The 12410-nt window shown below is 46.0% G+C and overlaps 1 protein-coding gene across 1 annotated transcript in view; it reads right to left on the bottom strand.

Annotated features, from left to right (window-relative positions):
- Positions 1 to 12410, bottom strand: part of LOC147728397 (la-related protein 1B-like) — a 435404-nt gene that overhangs the window by 301446 nt on the left and 121548 nt on the right. Inside the window, exon 5 of the mRNA XM_086963792.1 lies at positions 8071 to 8259. Within this exon, the coding sequence (XP_086819918.1) occupies positions 8071 to 8259 (189 nt within the window). The remainder of the gene's footprint in view (positions 1 to 8070; positions 8260 to 12410) is intronic.

Consider the following 12410-nt stretch of genomic DNA (forward strand, 5'->3'; position numbering starts at 1 on the left):
AAATACCCCTGTACCCCAAAACCCAAACCTACCCCTGAACCCTAAAAATACCCCTATACCCCAAAACCCAAACCTAGCCCTGAACCCTAAAAATACCCCTGTACCCCAAAACCCATACCTATACCTAAACCCTAAAACTACCCCTGTACCCCATAACCCAAAACTATATCTGAACCCTTAAAATACCCAAACACCCCAAAACATATACCCCAGTACCCCAAAACATATACCCCTATACCCATACTCATTCAAACATAAAAAAACATGCTTTTACCATTCATGCATTTACAACGAATTTCGTTGTAAATGTATGCATGGTAAAAGCATATAAAATGTAATGCCATGCGTTATAATGGCACTGCGGAGTCATGGTACTTTCGTAATGAAAGTATGCGGAGTGATGGTATGCGGAAAGAACGTTGCGGAATAATGGGTGATTACCCTCCCCCGGTAAGTACATTGGTGGCACGGCGGCCCACATCTCCCGCAACATACTCATATTTTTTTACCACCCATTTGAAAAATGCACAGGTCTCTCTCATTGATGGCCAGCATCGACATACACTTTTAGACACACCTCCCGCCACAAGTTCTAGAACTGCGAACTTTAGAGCTGGGTAGCTACGTTCGAATCTTGGCATCAGCTCAACATCCTGTGATTCCAGGCAAATCGCTTTGTCTCCCCGTGCCTACCACAAATGAATGTGTTCTTCTGTAATGTAAATTGTGCTCATGCCATGTTGTTGAGTTCGCGCTATATAACATTGCAAGGAAAAATAAAGTAGGGAATCTCGAGTTCACACACTACTGAACGCGCACTCTTAAGTGCATCAGCAGTGCACTGTGAATCAGAGCATTTCACAGGCCTGTCACAGATAAGAAATGCTATCAAAACGAAATCCTACAAAACAATATACTACTGACCAGTAGCAATTCATACCCTGACAACGTCGGGACGGGCTGCTAGTATATATATATTGCCTCCTGGCGGTCGACAGTAGGTATATATAGTTAGGACCTAGTTACCATAGGAAATCCCCAACATTCTATTGGGAATAACTTTTTGCGCCGATTGAGGAATCTGAGTGTAATTTTCCTTAAACTTGCTTCGCTCCGCTCCTTCCCTGAAAGTTTCGGGGGGATTCGTCAAGCGGGGGCCGAGAAAAAAGGGGGGTCCCAAAACGTGTTTTCCCCATGTTAATTTCTATAGGGACCTTTAGGCACGGCTACAGCCCGAACGGCTTAATGGAATAACACCAAACTTGGCAAAATGGTAGGGCCTGGTATGCAGATGTGCCTTTGCTATGTTTGGTGAAAATCCCTCCAGTAGCTCTTGAGAAAATTGAATTTGAAATTTTTCAAATGGCATTTTCAATGGGACCTTTAGACACGGCTACAGCCCGAACGGCTGAACGGAATTACACCAAACTTGGCAAAATGGTAGGGACAAGTATGCAGTAGTGCCTTTTCTATATTTGGTGAAAATCCCTCAAGTAGTTCTTGAGAAAATTGAATTTGAGCAAATTATATATCTATATGCGCTCAACATTCTATGGGGAATAACTTTGGCGCCGATTGAGGAATCTGTGTGTAATATTCCAGAATTTTGGCCAGCTCCGCTCCGCTCCTTCCCTGAAAGTTTCGGGGGGATTCGTCAAGCGGGGCCGAAAGGGGGGTCCCAAAACGTGTTTTCCCCATGTTAATTTCCATAGGGACCGTTAGACACGGCTACAGCCCGAACGGCTGAATGGAATTACACCAAACTTGGCAAAATGGTAGGGCCTGGTATGCAGATGTGCCTTTACTATGTTTGGTGAAAATCTCTCCAGTAGTTCTTGAGAAAATTGAATTTAAAATTTTTCAAATGGCATTTTCTATGGGTCCTTTAGACACGGCTACAGCCCGAACGGCTGAACGGAATTACAAAAAACTTGGCAAAATGATTAGGACAGGAACGCAGTAGTGCCTTTTCTATATTTGGTGAAAATCCCTCCAGTAGTTGTTCAGAAAATTGAATTTGAGCAAATTATATATCTATATGCGCTCACCGTATGTGCACCGTACGCGTACGGTACGCGTACGTGCGCGTACCCTTACGTGCGCGAACGAGTTTCTGAATGGCTGGCAGTCGACTGTCAACATTCCAAACTGTCCAAACCAGGAAGTGTTGGCCACCATCTTGTTTTTCAGGAGAACTGAGGCACAAGAGAGCCCAAAACAAGAGTTTAAAACACGAAGAGGGGGCAGGGTAGAGACCCCCCAACCCTCTAGCCCTTCTCAGCGGGTCCCAAAAGGACCCCCAACGGCAAAAAAAAAAAAAATAGAAAAAATTGCGGGGTACGCGTACCATGCGCGTACCCCGCGATTTAAAAAAAAATTCATTTTCTTTGCGCTTGGTGGTCCTTCTTGGACCCCCTGAGAAGGGCTAGGGGGTCAGGGGGTCTCAACCCTGCCCCCTTTTCGCGTTTTCCACTCTTGTTTTGTGCTCTCTTGTGCCTCACTTCTCCTGAGAAACAAGATGGCTGCTCAGGTGGTCCCAGAAGGATAATAACATATACAAACGTTATCCGCTAATAGAATTAGCATTTACAAAACCTTTGAAATTTATTGAAAAAAAATATAGGTTTCACGCCTGATATAGTTAGGAATTAGCATTTAAAAAACCTTGCAAATTCACTGAAAAAACCATAGGTTTCAAGCCTTATATAGTTAGGAATTAGCATTTAAAAAACCTTGCAAATTCACTTAAAAAACCATAGGTTTCAGGCCTTATATAGTTAGGAATTAGCATTTAAAAAACCATTGAAATTGCTCCTATATAGTTAGTTGTACCAACTATATTTCGCTCACCCGCAATCCACTGCTGATGATGTCACATATTACATCATTCATGACATGGTCAGTGACATCACTGATGACATCACTGATGACATCTCAAATGACATCACTGATGGCATCTCATTTGAGATCACTGATCACATCAGTGATGATATCATTCATGTGATAATACAATGCACCTCCTCACACTCTAATATAACCTTTGATACACCCAGTGTTAAATACAGACTACCATTCTTGAAACCATTGACACACCAATACCAGTTACTACATACGCACTCACTGATTCCTAGGTCTACACACACATTCACTCATTCACCCATAGAATCACTCATACATACAGTCACTCATCAATACAACACTATCATATGCACTCATACACCTATACAGACAATCACACACTGCCACTCATCCATGGAGTTACTCCCACACCTAGTTAGTCATGCAAAGAATCAATCACACTTCCATTTCCTCAACTATACAGTTATACACACAACACCTTACTTATTCAAACATATACTAGCACACACTTACTCTCTTATACAATCACTGATACAAGTACACAATGATCCATACAGCCACTCGCACATTCACTGGCTCTCATGTATAGTCATTTATATATGCCAACTCTCACATGCACTGTGTTTTACATATGTACTTACTTGGACATGTAGCACTGAGATATCCATTCACTCACTAACACACCCATGCACACAGTCAACCGCCCATATAGCTGTTTCCACATGCACCCTTGAACTCATACACCTAGTGAATCAACTGCTCACACATCTATACACAGAGTCACACACCTCCCAGCCACCCACACACACACTCAGTTTCCCATTCAAATACTTGGGCAACCAATCAGTTCAGTTTTTAACGTCTTTATTTCGATTTTTCATCATAAAAGACACACATATAAACAAAATTTACATAAAATACAATTAGTGTGACAAAGTCATAAAGTCATAAATATTTGTATGAGCATACTAAGCAAAATCAGAAAAAACGAGACAAGAATAGTTAAAACAGGACAAGAATAGTTAAAAATCTCAATTAAACATACATATAAAGACGTCAAGAGAAATTGTAGAAACATTTAAGCATATATTAATATAAAAGGCAGATCAACAATACTAGTAAAATCAAAGACCAAAAGATAGTAGACTAACATATTATATGAGTTATTCAGGTCAAGATGCTATGAACTGACTTAATCCTTATTAGCCAAGCCCACCCAAGGAATTTGGCCAATCCAATGGTTAGCCATTCAGAAGTGTTAGTTCTCAAAATGTACAATGCTTCACTACTCACTCGGGTGTTTAGTCTAGTACATATAGGTTTTAGCCACTTATAGCGTGGTTCACGATAAGCAGTACAAACAAATAAAAAATGACCTAGTGTTTCTTTACAATCGGTACAACAAGGGCAGAAGGTTGACTCAGTCTTCTGCCAGCCACTAGTAAAGGCCCTAAGAGGCAGTGTACCTACACGAAACTGGTGGTATAGTTTCCTATCTAATGTTTTAAGGATAACATCCCAATATACTTCTTTATGGGGAACTGCTTTATGGAGCAAAAACTGGCCTGTCAAGTTCGATTTCTCTGAGAGAGCGACGTGTTCCGTTTTTACCATGGACCAAAAGAGAAGTTTAAATTCTTCCTTTGTAGGAAAGGTATGAGAACCCGGCTCAGACCAAAGCAGGGGAAGACCCATTTCGGTAAGAGTATTCTTAATTAGCTTTAGCCATGGTAGACACAGCCCTGCCTCACACCGCGGGTCACGGGGAAGGATTCGGTAACCTGGCCCTGACGACCCCATCTGACTCTTGCAAAGTTTCCCTCATGCATCCTAATGGTGAGTTCTAGTAGTGCAATAGGGACCCCCATCCTTCTCAAAGCTGCCCACATCTTCCCTCTGGGGACCAGATCAAACGCTGATTTGAGATCCACAAATGCAGCGAAAATCTTCCCATCTCTCAGTAACACAGTTTTCCAATAGATCATGCCAAATCTTAATATCTGATCAACTGTGCTAATATGAGCCCTGAAACCCGCCTGCATTGGAGACAGAATATCGACTTCTGACATACACGTATGGATTTTCCCTAACAGCATTCTAGCTATTACCTTTTGTAGGGCATCGATGAGGCTGATGGGTCGGTAATTTCCCGCATCAGATCTATCCCCTTTTTTGTGCACTGGCAAGATCTCAGCCCCTTTCCAGGAGTTTGGGATCCTAGTCCCTCTGGCTATCGCATTTGCTAAAATTGTTATGTACGGGACCCAGTGTGTTTGATCATACTTAAAGAGGTCCGCAGGGATGCAGTCCATGCCGGGGGCTTTGCCATTCTGCACTTGTTTAAGAGCAGAAATGGCTTCAGTTTCAGTAAAAACAATGTGATCAAGTGAGGACACCTCAGACTGCACACTGGCATCTTCCCTAATAGTAAGGGAGATCCGTTCCGTGTGGCTGAACTGTGCCTCATAGTGCTTGACCCATTGCTCTGCAGGGACATGGTTTACCGGAGTATGCAGTTCCCCCGACCCTCCCCATTTCACAACCTCCCAAAATTTTTGTTGGTTAGATGAGGTACTTGCCTGATATAAATCTAACCAACGCTGATCATCCCATTTAATTTTTGCCACTTTTAATGCTTTCCTATAATTAACCCTAGCTATCCTTATATCCGTAGGTGATTTGGATTTAATAGCAGTTAACAGAGAGCTATGGGCAATACGACAAGTCTTGTCATACCATTTCATCCTAGTTTGTGCTGGGCCATTATTTCTTCCTTTTACGGGTTCAATAAAAAAAGACTTAATTTTAGTAAAAAGAGACTCATGAATCGTCCCGATTTGATCAAGTGAGGTTCCAGCATCAAGTATGGGTACCATCAGGTTTGTAGCCGCTAAGACCTCTGTGGCAACCCTATTGGTAGTAACAGGGTTGTCTAGGAACCTAGCCCATCGTACCCTTCTGCAATCATTCGTAAGACCAGCGTCTGCTGTAGCAATATTGGTTGCAGAATTCATGAGGAGACCCTCATACACTGATAATTTTATTACCCGGGGATTATGATCACTCTCAGGTCTTGTGACTACTTCCAGGTCCACCAATATTTTCCAAAACTCTATCCTTAACAAAAAATAATCAATGCGGCTCGATTTCTGGGAATTATCAAATGTAACCTTTCCCATCAGGTCTGATTTGGTCCTTCCATTCGCTGCACGCAAATCCCATTCAAGACAAAGAACCAACCACTGCCTCCGTAACTTTTTTAATTGGAGGAATAGACAACCACTGCCTCCGTAACTTTTTTAATTGGAGGAATAGACAAAGGGGGAATATTCCAAATCTGATCAATTTCCCCATATCCCCCACTGTCAAGATTAGGGAACGGTTCGAAAGAACAGTTGAAATCTCCTGCCACCATGACACATTTGTCTCTACTAATATTATTCAATAGGGAGTCTAGTTCAGCTACCACTCCCGCAGGCTTCCCACCTGGTTGCCCTCTTGCATATATATTAATCAGGAAAAGGTCCTGGTTATTTTTACCGGTTAATTTCAAGGCTAGAATGTCATTGCTCGAAGTAGGAAGGTCTGTAATAGTAATAGCTAAGGATTGTCTAATCCAAATAACCAGACCTCCTGAAGGGCGTCCCTTAGGTCCTTTACAGGCTGGTTTATAGTAATTAAGGTAGCCAACCCGATAAATAGCTTCAGTTGACCAACTTTCCTGTAAGATAATTACATCGTGTAAATCCATAAAGGAGCCCCAGTCAGCCTCTGACATTTTCCCCTTTAAACCCGCTATATTCCATGACAAGACTGCGAGGGTGTGAGTTGGTTTCTCTGCCGTATTGGCAACTAAGTTCACAACATCCTCAGAGATCGAAGGTCTAGGGATACTGGATGAAAATGTTTCCCTTGTTACCACCCTCTGTGTTATTGCACTTGACCCTGGGACAGTCTCTACCCTAGGGGCACTCACGCTATTTGGGGAGCAGATTACTACAGCACTAGAAAGCCCAGTGACCAAAGGTTCTACGTCATGTCAATCCACACCTTCCAGACCGGAAAGGGGAGCAAACCGGTTCGCAAGGTGGGGATAGAACATTGGATAAAGCGGAGTGTCAAAATGGAATCTCCCTCTAGACCTGTCCCTTCTGGAGTGATGAAACGGAGTTTGGGATCTATTTGCATATAAAGCTGGATAAAAGTAATGCAACGATAAAGTTTGCACATCCCCAACTCTTCCGAATCTTGGTTCCCTGCAGATGTATTCAGCAACCCAAGGCTCTCTAAAACTAATTACCACACAATCCCCCTCAAGATCTTTCTTACCAAAACCTATCCAATCCACCCTCCTTACATTAAGTATTTCGGGATTTAGGTTAGGAGGGAGTGGCCGGTTTTTATTGAGCCAGAATGTAACCTTATTATAAAGATCCTTGTGTGTTTCCCTCTTACCATCTACAAGAAGAGCCACGCCAGTTAAGATGATTGTATAAGGCACTGACTCTGGTGGGAGGTTCACACACTGTTTCTTTGGGATGGGTTTGGCGATGGGCTGGTGGCTTGTGTTATGGCCCCTAGTGGAAGTGGGGTTTTTCTGGACCTGAAGATTTTTTACAGGCTTAGGCCTTGAAGGGTTCTCTGTAGAAGTTGCTTTCTTGGGAGCGGGTACAGTTTTTTGCGGGGCCTTTGGTATAGAGGGTCCCATTTTAGAGCTATTACCCCCTGCTTTATTATTCATGATGGTGGGCTTCGGGATGGTCGGGACAGGAGGGGTCAGACCAGCAGATGCTAGGCTGGCGAGGATTCTATCAGAGGTCGCTATATTATCTTTCACTAGCATGTCTAAGGAATCCATTTTAGTGTTTAATAACCTTGTCCTTTCAAATAGCGGTAAAAGTAGAGATTTAAATAGCAGCTCAATTTTAGCCAAAAATATCCCTTCTGTGATGCTAATTATGGTCTCACCTTCCCCTGACTGGACAGCAGCGTTAGTGTTGGGTAGCTGTGGGGGGGATGGAGTGGCGTTTCCCAGCCCCTCAGTTTGTTCCTCCATATCCGGTGAGTCTATCCTTTTGCGTTTCCCAGGGTTATGAGTGGGTGTATGTTGTGATTGGGAAAGGGAATCTATTTGTTCAGTACTAATATTAAGTTTTGGTGAGTCCGAGAGACCAGAATTATCCCTGGACTGATCTAGGTAAATGGTCCTACCGTTTGGTAAATTATCATGCGCAGTATTAAATGCACTTTCTTGGTTTGAATCCACTATCTCCACAGTGTGAGTCTCAGGAGCAGTTGCCAACACTGCTTCTACATTGTCAAGAAGGCTATCTGCGTTCAACGTGGAGAGTGGGACAGGGGAGACAGCCTCATTAATTTTACCTAGTGAAGAACGCTTGCCTGTAATGATATCAAGCAAAAGGCGTTTTTCAACTAAGGCGATCTCCTTCTCCAGTATAGCAGTTGAACGTTTAAAAAATTGATCAATTGTTCCAGTAAAAGTACCATTGGAGGTGGAGACCTGAACTTGCCTCTCTTTACCAGACCTTAAAGTCATTTTTTTTAAGATACAACGAGCGAGATTAATACCAACCTCAGTACTCAATCAACAAAGCCACAAGATTTTTTCCTTCCAAATATGGGGACTCAAGCGTCACTTTAGACTCAAACAATAAAAAATAATTTATACCAGTTAAAAAGACTTACAGATAGGAAGAAAATGTTAGTAAAATGGCCCAGCCCGGCCTCCTCCGGCCCCGGACGGCCACAGACGGTCCCGCCCTTGTCCCCGGCTTCTCCCGGGACGCTCCCGCGCGCTCCCGCGTCGCGGTATAGAGACCTCCCCTATATACGTTGGTCAGTGTTGAGTGATGGGGGCGTGTCAGGCAAGGAGAGCGGCCCGATGGCAGGGGGCGAGGGTAGCCGGGACTTCTGGGACACGAAGTCCGGCCCCTTGCGCTCGCAGCCTTGCCTGCTAAACTCTGTCCTCTCTCAGCCCCTCAGACCAAGTTGCTCCCAGTGGCGCTGCGGGACCCGCGAAGCGGGTTCCGCGAGGAGTGGGATGAAAGGCACTGGAATCCCTCTGCTTCACCAGCATCCAGCACGACGATAGCGAGGTGAGAAAAAGCGTCCCGCTGCCTCCAGGTGCTGCAACCAATTTAAGATGATGAGTGTGAGGGGGGCGTGTCAGGCAAGGAGAGCGGCCCGATGGCAGGGGGCGAGGGTAGCCGGGACTTCTGGGACACGAAGTCCGGCCCCTTGCGCTCGCAGCCTTGCCTGCTAAACTCTGTCCTCTCTCAGCCCCTCAGACCAAGTTGCTCCCAGTGGCGCTGCGGGACCCGCGAAGCGGGTTCCGCGAGGAGTGGGATGAAAGGCACTGGAATCCCTCTGCTTCCCCAGCATCCAGCACGACGATAGCGAGGTGAGAAAAAGCGTCCCGCTGCCTCCAGGTGCTGCAACCAATTTAAGATGATGAGTGTGAGGGGGGCATGTCAGGCAAGGAGAGCGGCCCGATGGCAGGGGGCGAGGGTAGCCGGGACTTCTGGGACACGAAGTCCGGCCCCTTGCGCTCGCAGCCTTGCCTGCTAAACTCTGTCCTCTCTCAGCCCCTCAGACCAAGTTGCTCCCAGTGGCGCTGCGGGACCCGCGAAGCGGGTTCCGCGAGGAGTGGGATGAAAGGCACTGGAATCCCTCTGCTTCACCAGCATCCAGCACGACGATAGCGAGGTGAGAAAAAGCGTCCCGCTGCCTCCAGGTGCTGCAACCAATTTAAGATGATGAGTGTGAGGGGGGCGTGTCAGGCAAGGAGAGCGGCCCGATGGCAGGGGGCGAGGGTAGCCGGGTCTTCTGGGACACGAAGTCCGGCCCCTTGCGCTCGCAGCCTTGCCTGCTAAACTCTGTCCTCTCTCAGCCCCTCAGACCAAGTTGCTCCCAGTGGCGCTGCGGGACCCGCGAAGCGGGTTCCGCGAGGAGTGGGATGAAAGGCACTGGAATCCCTCTGCTTCACCAGCATCCAGCACGACGATAGCGAGGTGAGAAAAAGTGTCCCGCTGCCTCCAGGTGCTGCAACCAATTTAAGATGATGAGTGTGAGGGGGGCGTGTCAGGCAAGGAGAGCGGCCCGATGGCAGGGGGCGAGGGTAGCCGGGACTTCTGGGACACGAAGTCCGGCCCCTTGCGCTCGCAGCCTTGCCTGCTAAACTCTGTCCTCTCTCAGCCCCTCAGACCAAGTTGCTCCCAGTGGCGCTGCGGGACCCGCGAAGCGGGTTCCGCGAGGAGTGGGATGAAAGGCACTGGAATCCCTCTGCTTCACCAGCATCCAGCACGACGATAGCGAGGTGAGAAAAAGCGTCCCGCTGCCTCCAGGTGCTGCAACCAATTTAAGATGATGAGTGTGAGGGGGGCGTGTCAGGCAAGGAGAGCGGCCCGATGGCAGGGGGCGAGGGTAGCCGGGACTTCTGGGACACGAAGTCCGGCCCCTTGCGCTCGCAGCCTTGCCTGCTAAACTCTGTCCTCTCTCAGCCCCTCAGACCAAGTTGCTCCCAGTGGCGCTGCGGGACCCGCGAAGCGGGTTCCGCGAGGAGTGGGATGAAAGGCACTGGAATCCCTCTGCTTCACCAGCATCCAGCACGACGATAGCGAGGTGAGAAAAAGCGTCCCAACCAATCAATAACCCATATAGCCACTCATATAGCTACTGATCAACACATGCAGCAGCTTACACAACAACAGACATACTGATGCACACATTCAGACAGTTTAGTCACTAACCCATGCATTTAGTAAGACACATTTAATCACTCACTCATACAGTCAGTCAGGCACCTACTAAATCCTTCATCCAGACACTTATACATCCACTCATTCTTCAATATGTAAAACATATTTAAACTTTACAGAAACACACAGTCACTGGATGATGTCATCAGTGATGTCATCAGTGATGTCAAATGAGATGTCAGCAGTGATGTCATTTGAGATGTCATCAGTGATGTCACTGACCATGTCATGAATGATGTAATATGTGACATCATCAGCAGTGGATTGCAGGTGCGCGAAATATAGTTAGTACAACTAACTATATAGGAGCAATTTCAATGGTTTTTTAAATGCTAATTCCTAACTATAAAAGGCCTGAAACCTATGTTTTTTTCAGTGAATATATATATATATATATATATATATATATATATATATATATATATATATATATATATATATATATATATATATATATATATATATATATCCAACCAAAGCGCAGGTACCCATTTAGGGAGAAGCCACACACGAAATGGATGCAAAACTCCTTTATTTTCAACAGCTTGCTAGCTGGCTTCCAGCACCAGCATGATTCACCAAAAGCTGCCATACGCGTTTCGAGAGGCAACGCTCTCTTCGTCAGTGGCTAAAGTTCATCAATGGCTTGGGTGTGCCCCTAAAGTATTCAGTCTCCGCCCCCTAGGCGTGTTGGGTCACAGGGGCATTTCTGGGATTTGTAGTCCTGTTAAGTTCAAGCGGAGCATTCCAGCTTACATCGGTGAAAAAAATAAAATCACAGTGGATTGTGAAAAACACTAGCGCCGTCTGCCAGCCCTGCTTTTCAGTTGTTGAAGGAGTGGCCATGGTTCTCTCCTGCAAAGTCACAAAGCCTTCGTGTACTTGTTGTCCTCAGTGGGTGTCAACCATGGTTCTGCGCACAGCAGGCTTCATCCCCACGACCGGGACGGCCGTTTACAACATCCAACCAAAGCGCAGGTACCCATTTAGGGAGAAGCCACACACGAAATGGATGCAAAACTCCTTTATTTTCAACAGCTTGCTAGCTGGCTTCCAGCACCAGCATGATTCACCAAAAGCTGCCATACGCGTTTCGAGAGGCAACGCTCTCTTCGTCAGTGGCTAAAGTTCATCAATGGCTTGGGTGTGCCCCTAAAGTATTCAGTCTCCGCCCCCTAGGCGTGTTGGGTCACAGGGGCATTTCTGGGATTTGTAGTCCTGTTAAGTTCAAGCGGAGCATTCCAGCTTACATCGGTGAAAAAAATAAAATCACAGTGGATTGTGAAAAACACTAGCGCCGTCTGCCAGCCCTGCTTTTCAGTTGTTGAAGGAGTGGCCATGGTTCTCTCCTGCAAAGTCACAAAGCCTTCGTGTACTTGTTGTCCTCAGTGGGTGTCAACCATGGTTCTGCGCACAGCAGGCTTCATCCCCACGACCGGGACGGCCGTTTACAACATCCAACCAAAGCGCAGGTACCCATTTAGGGAGAAGCCACACACGAAATGGATGCAAAACTCCTTTATTTTCAACAGCTTGCTAGCTGGCTTCCAGCACCAGCATGATTCACCAAAAGCTGCCATACGCGTTTCGAGAGGCAACGCTCTCTTCGTCAGTGGCTAAAGTTCATCAATGGCTTGGGTGTGCCCCTAAAGTATTCAGTCTCCGCCCCCTAGGCGTGTTGGGTCACAGGGGCATTTCTGGGATTTGTAGTCCTGTTAAGTTCAAGCGGAGCATTCCAGCTTACATCGGTGAAAAAAATAAAATCACAGTGGA

The sequence above is a fragment of the Lissotriton vulgaris genome, chromosome 3_1 (genome assembly GCF_964263255.1).
Source record: "Lissotriton vulgaris chromosome 3_1, aLisVul1.2, whole genome shotgun sequence".
Lineage (NCBI taxonomy): Eukaryota > Metazoa > Chordata > Amphibia > Caudata > Salamandridae > Lissotriton > Lissotriton vulgaris.